Source organism: Ovis canadensis, chromosome 14, assembly GCF_042477335.2.
Source record: "Ovis canadensis isolate MfBH-ARS-UI-01 breed Bighorn chromosome 14, ARS-UI_OviCan_v2, whole genome shotgun sequence".
NCBI lineage: Eukaryota > Metazoa > Chordata > Mammalia > Artiodactyla > Bovidae > Ovis > Ovis canadensis.
In genome coordinates, this window is record NC_091258.1 from 71,557,491 (window position 1) to 71,579,958 (window position 22,468).

The 22,468-nt window shown below is 47.9% G+C and overlaps 2 protein-coding genes across 9 annotated transcripts in view; both read right to left on the reverse strand.

Moving 5' to 3' along the window:
• The window catches only part of LOC138419176 (sialic acid-binding Ig-like lectin 14), a 40,625-nt gene extending 23,972 nt beyond the window's left edge, over positions 1-16,653 (reverse strand). The window contains exons 1-8 of one of the 6 annotated variants that reach the window (XM_069551587.1): positions 16,527-16,653; positions 16,293-16,426; positions 15,811-16,188; positions 15,315-15,593; positions 15,103-15,150; positions 13,371-13,616; positions 13,132-13,267; positions 12,642-12,877 (exon numbers count right to left, since the gene is read on the reverse strand). In XM_069551587.1, coding sequence (XP_069407688.1) covers positions 12,862-12,877; positions 13,132-13,267; positions 13,371-13,616; positions 15,103-15,150; positions 15,315-15,593; positions 15,811-16,188; positions 16,293-16,332 — 1,143 coding nt within the window. In that variant the 5' untranslated portion in view covers positions 16,333-16,426; positions 16,527-16,653 and the 3' untranslated portion in view covers positions 12,642-12,861. The other 5 variants (XM_069551586.1, XM_069551584.1, XM_069551588.1 and 2 more) reach the window with 5 other exon arrangements.
• A 958-nt stretch (positions 16,654-17,611) lies between these two features.
• On the reverse strand, positions 17,612-22,154 carry LOC138419177 (sialic acid-binding Ig-like lectin 14). Of its 3 annotated transcripts, XM_069551592.1 has the most exons (7): positions 22,053-22,154; positions 21,594-21,974; positions 21,092-21,364; positions 20,880-20,927; positions 19,219-19,464; positions 18,980-19,115; positions 17,612-18,709 (listed from the first exon to the last, which is right to left on the reverse strand). In XM_069551592.1, exons 1-7 carry the CDS (start codon positions 22,087-22,089, stop codon positions 18,694-18,696), a joined length of 1,137 nt encoding a protein of 378 aa, XP_069407693.1. In that variant the 5' UTR covers positions 22,090-22,154; the 3' UTR covers positions 17,612-18,693. The 3 variants fall into 3 exon arrangements, with proteins under 3 accessions (XP_069407693.1, XP_069407692.1, XP_069407694.1); XM_069551591.1 differs by having other exon boundaries at positions 21,594-22,148; XM_069551593.1 differs by lacking the exon at positions 18,980-19,115 and having other exon boundaries at positions 18,585-18,709; positions 21,594-22,148.
• Positions 22,155-22,468: the final 314 nt, after the last annotated feature.

Genomic DNA, 22,468 nt, shown 5'->3' on the forward strand with positions numbered 1-22,468 from the left:
AGTGCGGAATTGAAAGCCATCAGGTGGGATAAGATACAGATGATACAGATAACCATCAAAGTAACAGTAGCCAAAATATGAGTTTCTAAAATGCCTAAGGTCAAAGAAATATACAGAAATGGGCCCCAATGAGCAAGAATTTCATCAAGGACAATGTATAAGGGGACTGTCAAGGAATAGAAAGCTGCCCCACATCACTGCAGCCAGGAACCTGCACGTTAAGACACTAATAGGGTATGACTACACATGCTCCAAGTAGCCAGCTATTACAGTCTCTCAAAACACCAACTGCTGGGAAAGTGTGGAGCAATGGTTGTTGAAATGTAAGTTGGCCAACACATTTGAGAGGAAAACAGCTTCATCCACCAAGCCAAGCCTGTGCTTACATCAGGACTCAACACTTCCCCTGCCTGGATGCATGTTCTAGAGCAGCCATGACGAATGGTGCCCAGTCCCCACATGTGGCAATTGAAGGGTTTAAAGACGGTTATAAGGCTGGGTGTTGGGAGGGGCCACACGAAGTGCTGTCAGGTGAAACAACACTGGGTTTCTAGGTTTAGTATAAGAAAATGAATGTGGGTGTTTTGGGCATTCTGGGGCCAATTCCTACATGTCTGTCATTTCACCCACACCAGCCACAAGCAATTCTGAGACACCAGGAGTGCATCCCAGAATTCAGTTCAACTCAATCCAACTCAGTGTTGACACTGTCCGCCTGTAAATAGCATCACATCCTACAAGACTTCAGTCCTTCCAGACTGCCCCTCCAGTTTCATATGCCTGTTTCACGTCCAGGTTGTCACATGTACACCTGATCTGCTGGTTACACATAGTTCAGTTCAGTTCAGTCGCTCAGTCGTGTCTGAGTCTTTGAGACCCCATGGACTGCAGCACACCAGGCCTCCCTGTCCATCACTAATTCCAGGAGTTTACTCACACTCATGTTCATTGAGTCAGCGATGCCATCCAACCATCTCATCCTCTGTCGTCCCCTTCTCCTCCCACCTTCAATCTTTCCCAGCATCAGGGGCTTTTCCAATGAGTCATTTCTTTACATCAGGTGGCCAAAGTATTAGAGTTTCAGCTTCAACATCAGTCCTTTTAATTAATACTTAGGACTGATTTCCTTTACGATGGACTGGTTGGATCTCCTTGCAGTCCAAGAGACCCTCAAGAGACTTCTTCAACACCACAGTTGAAAACTTCAGTTGTTCGGCACTCAGCTATCTTTATAGTCCAACTCCCACATCCATACAACTCTCACATCCATACATGACTTCTGGAAAGCCATAGCTTTGACTAGACAAAACTTTGTTGGCAAAGTAATGTCTCTGCTTTTTAATATGCTGTCTAGGTTGGTCATAGCATTTCTTCCAAGGAGCAAGTATCTTTTAATTTTATGGCTGCAGTCGCCATCTGCAGTGATTTTGGAGCCCCCCAAAATAAAGTCTGTCACTGTTTCCCCATCTATTTCCCATGAAGTGATGGGACCGGATGCCATGATCTTCGTTTTCTGAATGTTGAGCTTTAAGCCAACTTTTTCACTCTCCTCTTTCACTTTCATCAAAACGTCCTTTAGTTCTTCTTTGCTTTCTGCCATAAGGATCTGCATATGTGAGATTGTTGATATTTGTCCAGGCAATGTTGATTCCAGCTTGTGGTTCATCCAGTCCACCATTTCTCATGATGTACTCTGCATATAATTTAAATAAGCAGGGTGACAATATACAGCCTTGACACACTCCTTTCCCAATCTGGAACCAGTCTGTTGTTCTATGTCCAGGTCTAACTGTTGATTCTTGACCTGTATGCAGATTTCTCAGGAAGCAGGTCAAGTGGTCTGGTATTCCCATCTCTTTTAAGAATTTTCCACAGTTTGTTGTGATCCACACAGTCGAAGGCTTTGGCACAGTCAATAAAGCGGAAGTAGATGTGTTTTTTGGAACTCTCTTGCTTTTTTGATGATCCAATGGATATTGGCAATTTGATCTTTGGTTCCTTTGCCTTTTCTAAATCCAGCTTGAACATCTGGAAGTTCACGATTCAGTGCTGCTGAAGCCTGGCTTGGGGAATTTTGAGCATTACTTTACTAGCATGTGAGATAGTGCAATTGTGCAGTAGTTTGAGAATTTTTTGGCATTGCCGTTCTTTGCGATTGGAATGAAATCTGACATTTTCCAGTCCTGTGGCCACTGCTGAGTTTTCCAAATTTGCTGGCATATTGAGTGTGGCACTTTCACAGCATCATCTTTTAGGATCTGAAATAGCTCAACTGAAATTCCATCACTTCCACTAGCTTTGTTCATAGTAAGGCCCACTTGACTTCGCATTCCAGTATATCTGGCTCTAGGTGAGTGATCTGGCTCTAGGAATGATGCTAAAGCTGAAACTCCAGTACTTTGGCCACCTCATGTGAAGAGTTGACTCACTGGAAAAGACTTTGATGCTGGGAGGGGTTGGGGGCAGGAGGAGAAGGGGACGACCGAGGATGAGATGGCTGGATGGCATCACTGACTCGATGGACGTGAGTCTGAGTGAACTCCAGGAGTTGGTGATGGACAGGGAGGCCTGGCATGCTGCGATTCATGGGGTCGCAAAGAGTCGGACACGACTAAGCGACTGAACTGAAATGAACTGAACTGAACTGAGTGATCACACCATCGTGATTATCTGGGTCATGAAGATCTTTTTTTTCAATCGTTCTTCTGTGTATTCTTGCCACCTCTTCTTAATATCTTCTGCTTCTCTTAGGTCCATACCATTTCTGTCCTTTATTGTGCCCATCTTTGCATGAAATGTTCCCTTGGTATCTCTAATTTTCTCGAAGAGATCTCTAATCTTTCCCATTCTATTGGTTTCCTCTATTTCTTTGCACTGATCACTGAGGAAGGCTTTCTTATCTCTCCTTGCTATTGTTTGGGACTCTTCATTCAGACAGGTATATCTTTCCTTTTCTCCTTTGCCTTTTGCTTCTCTTCTTTTCTCAGCTATTTGTATGGCCTCCTCAGACAGCCATTTTTGCCTTTTTGCATTTCTTTTTCTTGGGGATTGTCTTGATAACTGCCTCCTATAAATTATCACAAACCTCCATAGTCCATAGTTCTTAAGGCACTCTGTCTATCAGATCAAATCCCATGAATCTATTTGTCACTTCCACTGTATAATCATAAGGGATTTGATTTAGGTCATACCGGAATGGTCTAGTGGTTTTCCCTACTTTCTTCAATTTCAGTCTGAATTTGGCAATAAGGAGTTCATGATCTGAGCCACAGTCAGCTCCTGGTCTTGTTTTTGCTGATTGTATAGAGCCTCTCCATCTTTGGCTGCTAAGAATATAATCAGTCCTATTTCAGTATTGAGCATCTGGTGATGTCCATGTGTAGTCTTCTCTTGTGTTGTTGGAAGAAAGGGTTTGCTATGATCAGTGCATTCTCTTGGCAAAACTCTATGAGCCTTTGCCCTGCTTCATTCTGTACTCCAATGACTAATTTGCCTGTTTTTCTAGTATTTCTTTACTTCCTACTTTTGCATTCCAGTCCCCTATAATGAAAAGGACATCTTTTTCGGATGTTAGTTCTAGAAGGTCTTGTAGGTCTTCATAGAACCGTTCAACTTCAGCTTCTTCAGCATTACTGGTTGAGGCATAGACTTGGATTATTGTGATATTGAATGGTTTGCCTTAGAAACGAACAGAGAGCATTCTGTCATTTTTGAGATTGCATCCAAGTGCTGCATTTCAGACTCTTTGTTGGCTATGATGGCCACTCCATTTCTTCTAGGGGATTCTTGCCCACAGTAGTAGATATAATGGTCATCTGAGTTAAATTCACCCATTCCAGTCCATTTTAGTTTGCTGATTCCTAGAATGTCGATGTTCACTCTTGCTATCTCCTGTTGACAACTTCCAATTTGCCTTGATTCACGGACCTAACATCCAGGCTCCTATGCAATATCATTCTTTACAGCACTGGACTGTACTTCCATCACCAGCCACATCCACAACTGGGTGGTGTTTTTCTTTGGCTCCAGCTCTTCATTCTTTCTGGAATTATTTCTCCACTGATCTCCAGTAACATATTGGTCACCTGCCAACCTGGGGAGTCCGTCTTTCAGTGTCCTATCTTTTTCCCTTTTCACACTGTTCATGGGGTTCTCAAGGCATACTGAAGTGATTTGGCATTCCCTTCTCCAGTGGACCACGTTTTGTCAGAACTCTCCACCATGACCCATCCATCTTGGGTAGCCCTACATGGCATGGCTCATAGTTTTATTGAGTTAGACAAGGCTGTGGTCCATGCAATCAGATTGGTTAGTTATCTCCCACTGAAACTCAAAACTAAGTTCTATTCCTGGAGCCGAAGAATGAATTCCGCAAACAAGAAGACACTCACACAGGCAATGCTAATTTTAAAAGATAGAGATGCACAGTTCTCAGCATAGACAATGAGAGGGTGTGAAGTAACCACAAAGACAGGAATAACAGCAGATTTGCACCTTTATTAGAATTGATCTGTTCTTATTTGGTTTGCTTGGGGCCAGAGGTGTGTGATTTCTGACCAATCAGTTTAAATGTCCCAATGTCCAATGTGTCATTTGTATGCTTTTCTTGGATCCCCCAGTTTCTCTGTATCTCCAGACCTTGTGCTGCCATCTATCGACCCTTTCTGAAGACCCTAGATCATTATTTAAAGACCAAATGCATCTTTAAGAGGTAATGCAGATCCTAATAGAAAATAAAATAACTCAAACAATTGAAGTGGGGACACGAAGCAACCATTTTTACATTGCAAAAGAGTTACAACTTCCTATCAATGAAAAGTGTATATATCACACTTTTAAAAATATTTATTCATTTATATACTGATTTTTGGCTGTGCTGGCTCATAGTTGCGGGGAGCAGGGGTCTACACTCCAATTGTGGTGTTCCCATGGCAGTGGCTTCTCTTGTGGAAAACAGACTCTAGGCCCACAGGCTTCAATAGTTGCCACTGTGGGCTCAGTAGTTGGGGCTCATGGACTTGGTCGCTCAAGGACATGTGGAATCTTCCCAGACCAGGGATCAAACCACTATCCCCTGCATTGACAGGTGCATTCTTAACCACTGGACCACCGGGGAAGTCCCATGCATAGATTTTTAAAAAACAAATCAATAGTAATATTTTATCGAGGTGGTATTCACATGACATGGAAGTACTAATGATAGTTTTGGATGTGTAAACTTTTAGTAGATGAGATAGAGGAAACTAAATGACGTTGGACGATAAAGTAATGTGGGCCTGGAGCCTCCCTCTTGTGGAGGAAAGAGGAAGCGCTGACAGTTCTACACCACAGGACAGTGGGAGGGGAACTGGGGAGATGACTCTTGGCCCCACCAGTGTGGGCCCCAGACAGACATCCAGGAAAAGGCCTTCTCTGGTGAGAATGAAGGGTGAGTCTTTGCAACATGACACCTAGTGTCTGATTGAAGCTATTTCCTGTCCACAAGGACCATTTTTTCCTGCTATCCCCAATACATACACAAAATACAATTGTATGTAGTGCTGGGGAAATGAAGGAAGATATCTATCAGAAAACATTTTAAAACATTCCCAAGATGGTAATGATAACTCCATATGCAAGACAGCAAAAGAGACACAGATGTATAGAACAGTCTTTTGGACTCTGGGAGAAGGCGAGGGTGGGATGATCTGAGAGAATAGCATTGAAACATGTATATTATGAAACAGATCACCAGTCCAGGTTTGATGCATGAGACAGGGTGCTCAGGGCTGGTGCACTGGGATGACCCAGAGGGATGGGATGGGGAGGGAGGTGGGAGGGGGGTTCAGGATGGGGAACACATGTACACCCATGGCTGATTCATATCAATGTATGGCAAAAACCACTACAATATTGTAAAGTAATTAGCCTCCAACTAAAATAAATAAAATGAATAAAGAAAAGATTCCCATGGATAATTGCATCAAAGAGAATAAAATACCCAGGAATAAATTTCATCAAGGAGAAGAGACATAAGCCATTTATGAAAGAAACTGAAGAAGACACAAAGAAATTGAAAGATATACATGGTCACAGATTAGAAGAATGAATATTGGGAAAATGTCCATTGGAGCCTTGCAGTACAGATTCTATTCAATCCTTATCTGGAATACCCATGGCATTTTGAACAGGGCCAGAACAAATAATCCCCAAATTTTTATGACGCCATCAAAGACCTCGAATAGTCAAAACAATCTTGAGAAAGAAGAACAAAGCTGGAAGCATGATACTCTCTGATGTCAACCCTACTACAAAGCTAGAGCAATTGAATATAGCCATTAACACTGTCATCGTTGTATATGCTGGCAGATGGTAACTAGGTCCAGTCAGGGTGATCATTCTGTAATATATTTGGTGGTGCAGCATTCTGTTGTACACCTGAAACTAACATAAATGTATATATCATCTATACTTCAATTTTAAAAAGATATTGAGATTTGCAAAGATTCCATAATTGGACAGCCAGCACACTGCATACAAATGAAAACACTGATGAGAAGATTTCGTAAAATAATTTTTAGACTCCTGCACGGCAAAGAAGAGAGAGAGAAGAGGGGGAAAGAAAGTCACAAGTCAAAAGACTCATTTTGTAAAGGGACAAATTAGAGGTTTGGAATTAACATGTACACACTATTATATATAAAGTAGATAACCAACAAGGACCAAATATATAGCACGGGAAACATTACTTGGCACCTTGTAGTAAGCTATGATGGAAAACAGCCTGAAAAGAATATATATGTTTCATATATTATACATGGAACAGAACCTGAAGAGAAAATATATATATATATATATATATATATATAACTGAATCACTTTGCTACACTGTGGAACTAACACAACATTATAAATCCATTAACTTCAATTTTTAAAAATACACATACAGAATAAAGAATTCAAGCTTTCTTTTTTTTTTTTTTTCAAAAAAGACTGCCCAATTTTTATTATTAAATGAGCAAGAAATCAAACAGGAATTTCACAAAAGCAAATATTCAAATGGTTCCACATCATTGCACAGAAGGGAAATAAATGAAAAGGACAATGAGATACTACCACAATGGAGTGCAGCGCTGAAAACTGAGCCTGCAGGTAAGACGAGAGCTGCTGAGGATGTAGAAAGTTCAGAGCTCTCATATACGATGCTGGGATGGAAATTCACTTGGCTAATCAAGAGAACTCTTTGAGGCTGCCTTCTAGAATTAAAGAAATGCCGGCCTTATGACGAAACACATCCACACCCACCAGGAAAGAAGTGCTGTGCTGCTGTGATGTGCTTGTTCCCTCAGTCATGTCTGGCACTTTGTGACCCCAGGGACTGCAGCCCGCCAAGCTCCTCTGTCCATGGGGATTCTCCAGGCAAGAATACTGGAAGTCAGTTGCCATGCCCTCCTCCAAGGGATTTGCCCAATGCAGGGGTCAAACCCCAGTCTCTCGCATTGCAGGAGGATTCTTTACCAGTTGAATCACCAGGGAAGTCCAAGAACACTGGAGTGGGTAGTCTATCCCTTCTCCAGGGGAACTTCCTAACCCAGGAATTGAACGGGGTCTCCAGCATCGCAGGCAGATTCTTTACCAACTGAGCTACCTGGGAAGCCCAGATCAGTGCTGCTGCTGCTGCTAAGTCGCTTCAGTTGTATCCGACTCTGTGTGACCCCAAAGACGTGCTAGCTTTCCTATTTTCATCACAATGTTCATATCAAAGTGGTTTTGAAAGAGTCAAAATTGGGAAACAAATGCAATGTCAGAGTATTTTAGACTTGATCCATAACTGGAGGTGTAGTCCCACAGAAAATATTATTTGAAAGGCAATAATTATAGCAAAACCAAAAAATCCTTGATACATGTAAAAACATTGACAGCCTGAAAAACAAAGTACTGAGACACAGCACACAGTCTGGCTCACGGATCTATCAAGAGAGAAAACGGAGAGCCTGACACTCCAGGTTGCAAAGCATCTGACCTGCTTTCTCTCAACCGCTGTTGTGTCTCTGCTGCTCCTGGACCTTCCTGCCAAGCTGGAGACATAGGTGCCTCTCCCCTCACCCCACAGGCTGTCACACCTCTTGGCTCATCACCATCTGAGCTGCCCACCTCCTTCTCTTTACTGCGAGAACTGCTCCTCCCACTTCCAGTCTCAGCCCAGCCCCCTTCTTTCTGACAGTGTGAGCTGACCACCAGAGGGAGATGGGAAGAATCTGCTTGCTGAACTTTGCGGTATAGCATGGTCTGTATATACATAAACCTCCATCCAACTGTGCTCTTCAGAACTGCAACTTTGCTCAATTTAAGGTAGGCATCAAAAAGAAACAGGAAGCCTTCATGGAAACAGATCAACCGAAAATATTGGTGCAATTAAGATATTATTTTGCTTTAAAAAGTCTCACAGGAAAACCCAAATGGTAATATCGATTTTCATATTTGTATATTGCTTAATAAAATGCTTAAATTATAAATGTCGTGATAATTTATACCAGTTATGAAGAAGTAGGTGACTTGACACCAGAAAGAAAAACTGTGTTACTGATTCTACTCTGTGTGGACCTCCACATTGATAGGGAAGTTGAAGACTGGAAACTCAGGTGTTAACAAAATCACTTTTGGTTCATGAGGGGAGAAGGTCATGTAGGGCTTGACATGGAGGGAGAGGATCAGGGCGGGAGGGCGGGTTCAGGCAAGACCAAGAGCAGAAGCAGGTAGTAGATGGTGAGTGGACTTCAGAAACAAGAGGCAATAGTGGGCGGGGCTCGGTGTATTCAATAACCATATTTTATTTTCTATTCCTTATGATGATTTCACATCTTAAAAATCATGATGGTCCATAAAGGACACTGCCTCCAAGGGTCAACCAATTCTTAGAAACAGAAAAGAGCTCTAACAAGACCTCATCCTTCAAATGAAAACCAACCAATCCGTACCCCATAATGCCCAATCACCCTATTTGATCCACCCCTCAGTCCCAAACTCACTATTTCCCTTACCCTAAATCACCCACTACAGACAACAGCTACTAAAGGTCACCTCTTCAACCCAGAGTCCAAAAGAATCATTTGCAGGAGAAGATCCTAAAGAATTCTCCCTTTCCAGCTTTGCCTCCTTCTTTGGGATTGGAATGAAAACTGACCTTTTCCAGTCCTGAGGCCACTGCTGAGTTTTCCAAATTTGCTGGCATATTGAGTGCAGCACTTTCACAGCATCATCTTTTAGGATTTGAAATAGCTCAGCTGGAATTCCATCAACTTTACTAGCTTTGTTCATAGTGATGCTTCCTAAGGGCCTACTTGCCTTGCACTCCAGGATATCTGGCTCTAGCTGATAGATTGCACCATTGTGGTTATCTGGGTCATGAAGATCTTTTTTGTATACTTCTGTGTATTCTTGCCACCTCTTAATATCTTCTGCTTCTGTTAGGTCCATACCATTTCTGTCCTTTATTGTGCTCACCTTTGCATGAAATGCTCTCTTGGTATCTCTAACTTTCTTGAAGAGATCTCTAGTCTTTCCCATTTTATTGTTTTCCTCCGTTTCTTAGCAGTTTTCACTAATGAAGGCTTTCTTATCTCTCCTTGCTATTCTTTGGAACTCTGCATTCAGATGTATATCTTTCCTTTTCTCCTTTGCCTTTCACTTCTCTTCTTTTCTCAGCTATTTGTAAGGCCTCCTCAGACAACCATTCTCCCTTTTTGCATTTAATTTTCTTGGGGATGGTTTTGATCACCGCCTCCTGTACAATGTTATGAACCTCCGTCCATAGTTCTTCAGGCTCTCTGTGTATCAAATCTAATCCCTTGAATCTATTTCTCACTTCCACTGTATAATCAGTCATAGGGATTTGATTTAGGTCATATCTAATGGTCTAGTGGTTTCCCTTACTTTCTTCAATTTAAGTCTGATTTTTGCAATAAGGAATTCATGATCTGAGCCACAGTCAGCTCCCAGTCTTGCTTTTGTTGACTATATAGCGTTTCTCCATCTTCAGAGGGAAAGAATATAATCAATCTGATTTCAGTATTGACTATCTGGTGATGTCCTTGTGTAGAGTTGTCTCTTGTGTTGTTGGAAGAAGGCGTTTGCTATGATCAGTGTGTTCTCTTGGCAAAACTCTATTAGCCTTTGCCCTGCTTCATTTTGTACTCCAAGACCAACCTTGCCTGTTACTCCAGGTATCTCTTGACTTGCACTTTTGCATTCCAGTCCCTTTTAATGAAAAGGACATCTTTTTTGGTGTTAGTTCTAGAAGGTCTTTTAGGTCTTCATAGAACCATTCAATTTCAGCCTCCTCAGCATTACTGGTCGGGGCATAGACTTGGATTACTGTGATATTGGAAGGCTTGCCTTGGAAACAAACCGACATCATTCTGTCAGTTTTGAGATTGTACCCGAGTTCTGCATTTTGGACACTTTTGTTGACTATAATGGCTACTCCATATCTTCAAAGGGATTCTTGCCCACAGTAGTAGACATAATGCTCATCTGAATTAAATTTGCCCATCCCAGTTCACCGATTCCTAAAATGTTGATGTTCGTTCTTGCCATCTCCTGTCTAACCGCTTCCAATTTACCTTGATTCACAGACCTAACATTCCATGTTCCTATGCAATATCGTTCTTTACAGCATCGGACTTTACTTTCATCACTAGACACATCCACAACTGGGTATTAGTTTTTGCTTTGGCTCCATCCCTTCATTTTTTCTGCAGTTATTTCTCCCCTCTTCTCCAGCAGCATATTGGGCACCTACCGATCTGGGGAGTTCATCTTTCAGAGTCTTATCTTTTTGCCTTTGCATATTGTTCATGGGGTTCTCAAGGAAAGAATACTGAAGTGGTTTGCCATTCCCTTCTTCAGAGGACCACATTTTATTAGAACTCTCCACCAAGTCCTGTCCATGTTGCATGGCCCTACAAAGCATGGCTCATGGGTTCATTGAATTAGACAAGGTTGTGATCCACGTGATCAGTTTGGTTAGTTTTCTGTAACTGGTTTTCATTCTGTCTGTGATCTGCTGGATGAGGATAAGAGACTTGTGCAAGCTTCCTGATGGGAGGGACTGGCTGTGGGTAAAACAGTTAAAGTGCTCAACTCAATGTGCCAGCAAGTTTGGAAAACTCAGCAGTGGGCATAGGACTGGAAAAGGTCAGTTTTCATTCCAATCCCAAAGAAGGGCAATGCCAAAGAATGTTCAAATTACCACATAATTGCACTTGTTTCACATGCTAGCAAAGTAATGCTCAAAATTCTCCAAGCTAGGTTTCAACACTATGTGAACTGAGAACTTCCAGATGTTCAATCTGGATTTGGAAAAGGCAGAAGAACCAGAGATCAAATTGCCAACATCAATTGGATCATAGAAAAAGCAAGGGCTTTCCAGAAGAACATCAACTTCTACTTCACTGACTATGCTAAAGCCTTTGACTGTGTGGATCACAACAAACTGTGGAAAATTCTTCAAGAGTTAGGGATAACAGACCGCTTTACCAGCCTCTTACAAAATATGTTTGCAGGTCAAGAAGCAACAGTTAGAACCAGACATGGAACAACAAACTGGTATAAAATTGGGAAAGGAATATGTCAAGGCTATATATTGTCACCCTGCTTTTTTAGTTTATATGCAGAGTACATTATGCGAAATGGCAGGCTTGATGAAGCACAAGCTGGAATCAAGATTGCCGGGACAAATATCAATAACCTCAAATATGCAGATGTCACCATCCTAATGGCAGAAAGAGAGGCGGAACTAAAGAGCCTCTACATGAAGGTGAAGGAGGAGAGTGGAAAATCTGGCTTAAAAGTCAACATTCAGAAAACTAAGATCATGGCATCTGGTCCCATCACTTCATGGCAAATATATGGGGAAACAATGGAAACAGTAACAGACTTTATTTTTTTGGACCCCAAAATCACTGCAGATGGTGACTGCAGCCAGGAAACTAAAAGATGCTTGATCCTTGGGAAAAAGGCTATATTTCCTTCCAAAGCTAGACAGCACATTGAAAAGAAGAGACATTATTTTGCTGATAAAGATCCATCTAGTTAAAGCTACGGTTTTTTCAGTAGTCATGTATGGATGTGAAAGCTGGACTATAAAGAAAGCTGAGCACCAAAGAATTGATGCTTTTGAACTGTGGTGTTGGAGAAGATTCTTGAAAGTCCCTTGGACTGCAAGGAGATCCAACCAGTCCTTCCTAAAGGAAATCAATCCTGAATATTCATTGGAAGGACTGATGCTGAAGCTGAAACTCCAATACTTTGGCCACCTGATGCCAAGAGTCAATTCATTAGAAAAGGCCCTGATGCTGGGAAAGATTGAAAGCAGAAGGAGAAGGGGACGACATGGTTGGATGGCATCACCAACTCAATGAAAAAGAGTTTGAGCAAGCTCTGAGAGATGACGAAGGACATGGAAGCCTGGCATGCTGCGCTGTAAAGAGCCAAACACGACTGAGAATTGAACAACAACAACAAGCCTTGTCTCTCCCCTGGAAGCTAGAAGGAAGGCTTCCCCACGCCTGCTCCTGCTCCTTGAGCACAACCCCGTGCTTCCCCCTGGGTCCTACCCTGATGAGGGACCATGTATTCTTGGAAAATGAAAGGAATAAAAGTCTCTTTTCAATGGAATTTACTCTTTGTGTCATCACACAGTCACCTCTACAAATTAAAAGGTTAAAACCCCTGGGTGGAAATGAGACAGATTTGGAGTCAAGATTTTCCAGGGAGAAGCAGACAGTGATGTCCCCACATCTGTCCTCTGGGCTCTGCATCCTCAGGTGAATCTCCTCATGACAGGGAGCGAGGCTCAGCCACACCCCTCAGCCCAGCTCCCTACTGGCCGCCACACCTGCAGAGCCAACACGGTCTCAGGTCAGAGAAGCAGACCCATTCATTCATTCTGGGCTCTGCCTCAAGGCAGGTGGGATCCGATCGAACTGCTGCCCCCTGCAGTGGAAACTCGCAGGCTCAACCACTGGACCGACATGGAAGTCCCTGGAGAGTCACACAGTTTAGCTGCAGGCAGGACAGGACAGCCCAGCCCCACAGGCAACTCCAGAGAACATTCCCTAGACTTCCCCGCAGGGGGCCACCTGTGCTCACCTGGTGTAGTAGGTCCAGGTGAGGCCATAGGTGAGGAGGAAGCCAGCCCCCATGAGGGCCCCCCTGATCAGGGTGAGGACCAGGGGCCAGGAGCCCTGCTGCTCCTCAGTCTTACAGCTGCAGGGAGGGGGGCCTTCTGGGGAAGGGAGAGGGGGTGAAGCTCAGTGCCCAGACCCAGCCCTCCCAAAGGCACACACCTGCCCAGGCTGCCCGCCCCCAGCACCTGTCCTGCAACTCACTCTGCACAGAGAGGCTGAAGGAAACTTGCTGGGAGCCCAGTGGGTGCTGAGCTCGGCAGGTGACTTCTCCTCCATCTCCGACCCCGACACGGGGTATCTCCAGGACCCCAGGGGCTAAGTGCTGGGAGGGACTCAGGGGTTTTCCCTCCCAGAGCCAGCTCAGCATGGCTGGGGGGTTGCTGTCAGCCACACAGACCAGGCGCAGGAACTGGCCCTCCAGGATGGGCAGTGACGTGCCATTCAGATCTGGGTGAGAGATGCACAGATGAGTGGGTGGAGCCAAGGGCTGTCTCACCCTCGCTCCGCCCACTTCCGGATGCAGAAAGACAACCGGGTGACAAGGACCAAGGGTGAGCTCACTGAGGCCGATGAGGCAACAGTCCTGGTGGTCTTTTCAGGCTCCCAGAAGAAATGGGAACTGATCTGAGGATGGAAGGGAGAGAAGTGGGTGGGAAGCTGACGGGAAGATGTGCCGAGAGAGAGAGCCCGGGAGATGGGGAGAAAGGCACGTGGTCTGCATCGAGGCAGAGAGGACCCGGAGCAACAGAGACACGATAAGAGTGGGAGAGACAAGGGAGGGGCAGATGTGCTGGAGCCCTGACAGCAGGGCTGAGAGCGCTGGGCTTTGCGCCAAGGTGACGGGCAAGCAGTAGGAGCCTGTGAGGAGGGGAAGCTTCAGCGTTGGCGCCGACACTCACAGGACCCTGCTGGGGCAAGTGGGGCCTGGACTGCGCATGAGACAGGAGGCGGGGAGGCTGAGGGAGGAAGCTGATCAGTGGCCCAGGGTCCAGGACGAGACTGCAGCTGGCTCCGGGGCCAAGAGCATGGAAGGGGGGAAAGTGATTTGAGTAGTGAAGCTCTGCAGAGTCCCTGAGACATGGGTGCAGCTGGTGAGAAAGGGAGATGGGTAGAGGGCCATCCAACCACAGCCTGGTTAAGTGGGTCAGGGTGCAATTGACAGGCATCAGCAAGAGGTGGTTCTGTGCATGCTCAGTCAAGAGTCATGTCCGACTCTTTGGGACCCTGTCATCTGTAACCTGCCAGGCTCCTCTGTCCATGGAATTTTCCAGGCAAGAATACTGGAGTGGGTTGCCATTTCCTGCTCCAGGGGATCATCACAACCCAGGGTTCCAACCCATTTCTCCAGCATCTCCTGCATTTCAGGTAGATTTTTACTGTCCGAGCCGCCAGGGTAGCCCAGGAAACAGGGGTGGCTCCTGGCAAAGAGGGTGAAATCAGAGCTTAAAAAGGGAGCAGATCATAGGAGATGAGGACAGACAGAAAATTTTTTTACAAAGAGCAGAATGTATACAGTAATACAAATCATAGACACAGAAAGTGGAATGCTGATTCCCAGGGGCTGAAAGGAGGAGGGGGTGCGGAAGCTATATCTGATGGGTTTCGAGTTTCGATTCTGCAGAATGGACAGGGCTGTGTGGATGGGTTGCACAACACCCTGCCTAGATGGACTTCCTGCTGCTGGGCTCTACCCTTAAAAGTGGTGAAGACGGTAACTGTGATCTTCTGTGTGTTTTCTCACAGTTAAAACTAAAATTTTAAACAGAATAAAAGGAAAGGGAGCAGGCAAAAGTAATAGTCCATGGATGAGAGACATTCGGGAGAGAGGACAGGTCCAGAAGAATGAGGGACCATCTCATCTCCAAGCCCTGACCCCTGAGCTGGCAGAGACCTGCTCCCATCACAGCCCCAGAGGAGAGACCATCCTTCCTACCTGTGAAGCTTTCCTGAGATATTCTCGTGGTCACCAACCGTGGAGCATCTGAGAGGAAAACAGGAGAGGCAGGGAAGCACTGGTGCTCCACCCCAGAAACCACTTGAGAGGATGAGCTTTATTCCCCCAGTCTCATCTGGAAAGGGATGTGGGATGCCACCCACCTCCTGCCAACACCACCCCCAGGGACCCCGCCGCTCCTCCACACTTACAGGAGATGTTGAGCTGGACGGTTGTCTCCAGGGTCACCTGAGATCCTTGGAGTGTCACCCAACAGGTGAGGTTGGTGCCGTGGTCCTGGGGCCTCGGGGTGAGGGTGAGCTCCGAGGAGTGGAGGGTGTCTGGATCTATGCTTTCAACTGCCTCCCCAACCCAGGAGAACAGGAGAGGGAGTCCCCCACCAGATGCTAGTGACAGGGTGCAGGTCAGCTTTGTGGGGCGACCAGCCTCCAGAGGTTCCGGAAACTGGATGTAGGGTTTCCCTGGTGGGGCTGAGGAAGAGAGAAGGAAATGCCTGGGCCCCATGGGGACGTGGGGACCCAGAGGAGGACCCTCAGAGGGACCTGTGCTAAGGGCCACAGCTCACTCCCAGTCCTGGGTCTCTTCTGCACTCGCACATCCCAAGACCTGGGATGGTCCTACGTCCTGTTCACATTCTAACAGGAAGGTCCCCATGTCCCAGGGTCCTCTCCTGGGCTCCTGCCATACCTGTCACCTGCAAACGCAGCTTCTTATCTCGGTAACTATATTTCACTTCGTCTCTCTCCACCCGGAAATAGTAGACTCCTGTGTCGCTCATCCTGGCATCGCTGATGCTCAGGGAGCAGTCCTTGTGGCTGGGGTCCCCGAGGAGGCGGAATCGGCCCTGAGTCTCCGTCTTCACTGGCCTCTTCGGGTTGTTGGTGGCCACAGGATCACTGTGTGGGCCGTCCCCTTCCCGGAACCAATAGATGAAGGGTTCCATAGAGGAATACCAGGAGCTCCAGGGGTAGGAGAAGGAGCAGGGCACGCGGACGCCCAGGCCCGCCTGCACGGCCAGGGATTCCTGCACTCGGAGCCTGTACCCTGGCTTCTCCTGCAGGGATTCTGCGGACACGGAGGCTGAGCTGAAGCTGCAGGCCCCTCCCCACCTTAGCCGCCCCTCCCCCACCGGTGACCACCCCCGCCCCCACTCCTCCCAAGCCGCTCACCCCCCACCAGCAGGGGCAGCAGAAGCAGCAGGGGCACCATGTCCGCATCCCCCGGGGTCCAGGTCTCTCTGTCGCGGAAAGTAGTGCCCCGAATGCGGGGTGGGAACCAGGAAGCCCCAACAGGAAGTCAGTTGCTGCCAGAACAGAAGGGAAACTCGGAAGCTAAAGGCTGTGGGCTTGGGGTGGGGGCTGCAACGTCACGCCACCCCCACCGCCTCCCCATCCCCGCTATACCGCAGGGGGTGATCATGGGGCCCCCAGAGTCCCAGAGGCTTCCCAGGGCTCTGACACGATCGCCTTCCCAATGATGTTCGCGTCCACTGTGGGTCGCCCAGCCTGCAGCGCCGCAACCAGAAAAGAGAAACGAGGTCGGATCCATTCGGAGCCACCCACCCTACAGCAGAAAAACTGGACTTTCGGGAAAAGATATTAAAAAATTTCTCAAATATGTTCCCCTAGGGGCAGAAAACAAGCTTCCTGACCCAAATGCGGTGGAGGGCGGAAGCCAGGCAAGAAAGCTGAAGGTGAAAAGCTCCTTTGCCCAGAAGGGTTTTCATAACATGGCAAACGGGGCTGTGGGTCTTCCTGGATCTCAGGGTCTGTGGGACCAGCCCTGGGGCAAAAGACCATGAAAAACTGAGTGGGTAAAGGAAGACCCTTGCCCCATAATTGGGGACCCTAGGCTAGACCTTACCTGAAACACAATTCAGGACCCATCACTCTTTCTTCACCATTAAGAGGGCTGAGTGCAGAAGAATTGATGCTTTCAAACTGTGCTATTGGAGAAGACTGTTGAGAGTCCCTTGGACTGCAAGGAGATCAAACAAGGCAATCATAAAGGAAATCAAGCCTGAATAGTCATTGGAAGGACTGATGCTGAAGCTGAAGCTCCAATACTTTGGTCACCTCATGTGAAGAGCTAATTCATTGGAAAAGATCCAGATGCTGAAAAAGACCTTGATGCTGGGAATGATACAAGGCTGGAGGAGAAGGGGACAACAGAGGACAAGATGGTTGGATGGCATCACTGACTCAATGGACGTGAGTTTGAGCAGGCCTCAGGAGATAGAGAAGGACACGGAGGCCCTCCTGCTGCAGTCCATGAGGTCTCACCAAGATTCAGACACAACTGAGAGACTGAACAACAACAATCTTCACAGCCTTGTTTTCAAAGCCACAGGAAGGGCTTGAGCCACGTGTGGAAACAACCTGTAATGTTACTATTCTTTAAGGGAGAAATTTCATGAAGATTTCCTAAATATAACAATAAACATGTACATTTGAGACACTCCCAGGAACAGGTTGTGAGAGCAAACGAATATTGGCTTTATATTTATTTGGATATATGTTTACATCTTTGTTTCTTAAAAAATAAACACTTTTAAAAGAAGGAGGGATAAATGGGGAGATTGGGATTGACATATACACACAACTGTGTATAAACTAGGTAACCAACAAAGACAGACTGTATAGCACAGGGAACTCTACTCAGTATCTTGTAATAACTTATCGTGGAAGTGAATCTGAGAGAAATATACATATATAGCTGAATCACTTTGCTATACTGTGGCACTAACACAACATTATATATCAATTATACTTTAATTTTAAAAATCATACCCAGAACAAAGAACTCAATAAGAAAAACATTGCCCAGTTTTTATTTTCAAATGGGCAAAAACTCAAACAGGAGTTTCACAAAAGAAGATATTCCAATAGCTCAATATCACATTGCTATAAAGGAAATAAAAAGGTAAGGAGGCACTGCCACAGTGGAAGGCAGGACTGAACACCGAACCTACTGCTAATACAAGTGATGCTGAGGCTACAAACAGCTCAGAACCTTCAAATATGATGGGGGGATGGAAATTCACTTGACCACTCAAGAGAACCCTTTGAAGGTACCTTCTAGAACTAAATATATGCCAAACTTGTGACGAAGCAGTTCCATACCCACCAGGAAAACTTGCTAGCCTTCCTATTTTCATCACAACATTCATATCAAAGATATGTTGAAAGAGCCAAACATGGAAACAAATACAATGTCATCGTACTTTAGGGTTCATACATAGCTGGAGGGACAGTCATACATAAAATACCACTGTCAAGACAAAATCCATGGCAAAACCAACCCTGAGTTATTGATATAAAAACATGGATAATCTCATACTAAGTGAGGTAAGTCAGAAAGTCTCCTTTCAATGGAACTGACTCTTCCTGTTGTCACACAATCATCACCACAAATAAAAGCTCATGGATGCAAATAACAGGGTTTGACTGGAGGGTTTCCAGGGAGAAGCACCCAGTGATGTCCCCACATCTGTCCTCTGGGCTCTGCATCCTCAGGTGAATCTCCTCATGACAGGGAGCGAGGCTCAGCCACACCCCTCAGCCCAGCTCCCTACTGGCCGCCACACCTGCAGAGCCAACACAGTCTCAGGTCAGAGAAGCAGACCCATTTCATTCATTCTGGGCTCTGCCTCAAGGCAGGTGGGATCTTAGTCCCCAGCCCGGGATCCAACCCCTGCCCCCTGCAGGGGAAACCTGGAATCTTAGCTACAGGACCAACACGGAACTCCCTGGAGAGTCACACAGTTTAGCTGCAGGCAGGACAGGACCGCCAAGCCCCACAGGCAACTCCAGAGAACATTCCCTAGACTTCCCCGCAGGGGGCCACCTGTGCTCACCTGGTGTAGTAGGTCCCGGTGAGGCCATAGGTGAGGAGGAAGCCAGCCCCCATGAGGGCCCCTCTGATCAGGGTGAGGACCAGGGGCCAGGAGCCCTGCTGCTCCTCAGTCTTACAGCTGCAGGGAGGGGGGCCTTCTGGGGAAGGGAGAGGGGGTGAAGCTCAGTCCCCAGACCCAGCCCTCCCAAAGGCACACACCTGCCCAGGCTGCCCACCCCCAGCACCTGTCCTGCAACTCACTCTGCACAGAGAGGCTGAAGGAAACTTGCTGGGAGCCCAGTGGGTGCTGAGCTCGGCAGGTGACTTCCCCTCCATCACCGACCCCGACACGGGGTATCTCCAGGACCCCGGGGGCTGAGTGCTGGGAGGGACTCAGGGGTTTTCCCTCCCAGAGCCAGCTCAGCATGGCTGGGGGGTTGCTGTCGGCCACACAGACCAGGCGCAGGAACTGGCCCTCCAGGATGGGCAGTGACGTGCCATTCAGGTCTGGGTGAGAGATGCACAGATGAGTGGGTGGAGCCAAGGGCTGGCTCACCCTCGCTCCACCCACTTCCGGATGCAGAAAGACAACAGGGTGACAAGGACCAAGGATGAGCTCACTGAGGCCGATGAGTCAACAGTCCTGGTGGTCTTTTCAGGCTCCCAGAAGAAATGGGAACTGATCTGAGGATGGAAGGGAGAGAAGTGGGTGGGAAGCCGACGGGAAGATGTGCAGAGAGAGAAACAGCCCGGGAGATGGGGAGAAAGGCACGTGGTCTGCATCGAGGCAGAGAGGACCCGGAGCAACAGAGACACGATAAGAGTGGGAGAGACAAGGGAGGGGCAGATGTGCTGGAGCCCTGACAGCAGGGCTGAGAGCGCTGGGCTTTGCGCCAAGGTGACGGGCAAGCAGTAGGAGCCTGTGAGGAGGGGAAGCTTCAGCGTTGGCGCCGACACTCACAGGACCCTGCTGGGGCAAGTGGGGCCTGGACTGCGCATGAGACAGGAGGCGGGGAGGCTGAGGGAGGAAGCTGATCAGTGGCCCAGGGTCCAGGACGAGACTGCAGCTGGCTCCGGGGCCAAGAGCATGGAAAGGGGGATGTGATTTGAGCAGTGAAGCTCTGCAGAGTCCCTGAGTCATGCGTGCAGCTGGTGAGAGAGGGAGATGGGTAGAGGGCCATCCAACCACAGCCGGGTTAAGTGGGGTCAGGGTGCAGTTGACAGGCATCAGCAAGAGGTGTTTAAACCTGCAGAACATCTCTGGATGGACAGAGTAGGGACAGGACTTGGCGGGGGGGTGGTCAGGATGCGGGCATGACAACAAGTGGAGACTCGGGATGGGAGGAGTCCACCCAGGAAGGTAAAGAGAGGTTGGAATGGGGTCCAGGGTGGAGCTGTGGGCAATGGGAATACGAATCCCTCTGAAAGATGATGACATCAGAGCTGAAGGAGGGTTCCTGTCATAGGAGTTGATGACAGACAGAAACTTGAAAAAAAAAAAAAAAGCAGAAGCTAGAGTAGTCCAAATCACAGACACTGTGACGGTGGGAGGGGACGGGGACACTGTGTCTGGCGGGTTTGGCGTTCCAGTCCTGCCAGTCGGGAAGAGCTCTGCAGATGGGTTGCACAGCACTGTCAGTGGATCTCACCCTCCTGAGATCTACCCTTAAAAGTGGTGAAGATGGTAACTTTGATCTTCTGTGTGTTTTCTCGCAGCTAAAACTAAAAATTTAAACAGAATAAAAGGAAAGGGAGCAGGCAAAAGTAATAGTCCATGGATGAGAGACATTGGGGAGACAGGAGGACAGGTCCAGAGCCTGGGGGCTGAGGAGTGAGGGACCATCTCATCTCCAAGCTCTGAGCCCTGAGCTGGCAGAGACCTGCTCCCATCACAGCCCCAGAGGAGAGACCATCCTTCCTACCTGTGAAGCTTTCCTGAGATATTCTTGTGGTCACCAACCGTGGAGCATCTGAGAGGAAAACAGGAGAGGCAGGGAGGCATTGGTGCGCCACCCCAGAAGCCACTTGAGAGGATGAGCTTTATTCCCCCAGTCTCATCTGGAAAGGGATGTGGGATGCCACCCGCCTCCTGCCAACACAGCCCCCAGGGACCCTGCCACCCCTCCACACTCACAGGAGACGTTGAGCCGGATGGTTCTCTCCAGGGTCACCTGCGATCCCTGGAGTGTCACCCAACAGGTGAGGTTGGTGCCGTGGTCCTGGGGCCTCGGGGTGAGGGTGAGTTCCGAGGAGTGGAGGGTCCCTGGGTCCATCCCGTGAAGGGCGTCTCCCACCCAGGAGAACAGGAGAGGGTGTCGCCCATCACAGGCTAGCAACAGGCTGCAGGTCAACTTTGTGGGGTGGCCAGACTCCAGAGGCTCCAGAAACTGGATGTTGGGTTTCTCTGCTGAGGTTGAGGAGAAGAGAGGGAGATGCCTGGCCCCCGGGGTGTGGGGACCCAGACAGGGACCCTCAGAGGGACCAGTGCCTCACGGCTACAGCTCACCCCCGGTCCTGGGTCTCTCCTGAACCCTAAAACCCCAAGACCTGGGGCAGGGAGTGGTCCTATGTCCTGTTCCTATTCTAATAAGAAGGTCCCCACTCCCCAGGGTCCTCTCCTGGGCCTCCTGTCACACCTGTCACCTGCAAATTCAGCTTCTTCTCTCTGTAACTGTACTTCACATTACGTCCTCTCTCCACTCGCAAGTAGTAGACTCCTGAGTCGCTCAGCCTGGCCTCTTGGATGCTCAGGGAGCAGTCATTGTTGCTGGGGTCCCCGACGAGGCGGAATCGGCCCCGTGTCTCTGGCTTCTCTCGTCTCTTTGGGTCGTTGGTGGCCACAGGATCACTGTGTGGGCCGTCCCCTTCCCGGAACCAATAGATGAGGGGTTCCACAGAGGGATACCAGGGATACCAGTGGTAGGAGAAGGAGCAGGGCACGCGGACATCCATGCACGCCTGCACCGCCACTGATTCCTGCACTTGGAGCTCAAACCCCAGAAGCTCCTGCAGGGACCCTGGGGGACCCAGAGGCTCAGTGGCAGCTTCAGCCCCTCCCCACGCCATGTCCCCTTCCCCCCACCCCCCCCACTCACCCCCCCACAGCAGGGGCAGCAGCAGCAAGGGCACCATGTCGGCATCCGCCAGCACAGAGGCGGTTCAGATCCCTCTGTTGGGGAGCGAAGCGTCTCGAATATGGGGAGGGAATGAGGAAGCTCCAACAGGAAGCCAGAGGGTGACAGAGAGACAGCTCTTAAGAACCATGGAAGGGGAAGTTAGGTACCATGGACCCGAGGTGGGGGCTTTCTGACTGAGAAATCTCGTTTCCCCATCTCTCCCATTTGCACCTTCAAACTATGAGCCTAAAATGAGGCTGGAGACTCCCACAGCCCCATCGCTGTCCGCTCTTTCCCAAGGTACCCCGGGTACCGGTGGAGGGTCACCTGGCTAGTTCCCCGGCAATCAGAGCCCCTGGGACGTCCAGGAGCAAATTCATGATCAGGTGTGGAGA

Bases quoted from the DNA above. Each gene is read 5' to 3' on its own strand.
- LOC138419177 (XM_069551591.1), bottom strand. From the start codon at position 22,089: ATGGTGCCCTTGCTGCTGCTGCCCCTGCTGTGGGGGGGTGAGTGGGGG. The intron at 21,365-21,593 runs GTGTGACAGGAG...CCTCAACCTCAG, and splicing joins GCTGAATTTGCAGGTGACAG to CAGAGAAACCCAACATCCAG. The intron at 19,116-19,218 runs GTGAGTTGCAGG...TCCCTTCCCCAG, and splicing joins CTTCAGCCTCTCTGTGCAGA to AAGGCCCCCCTCCCTGCAGC.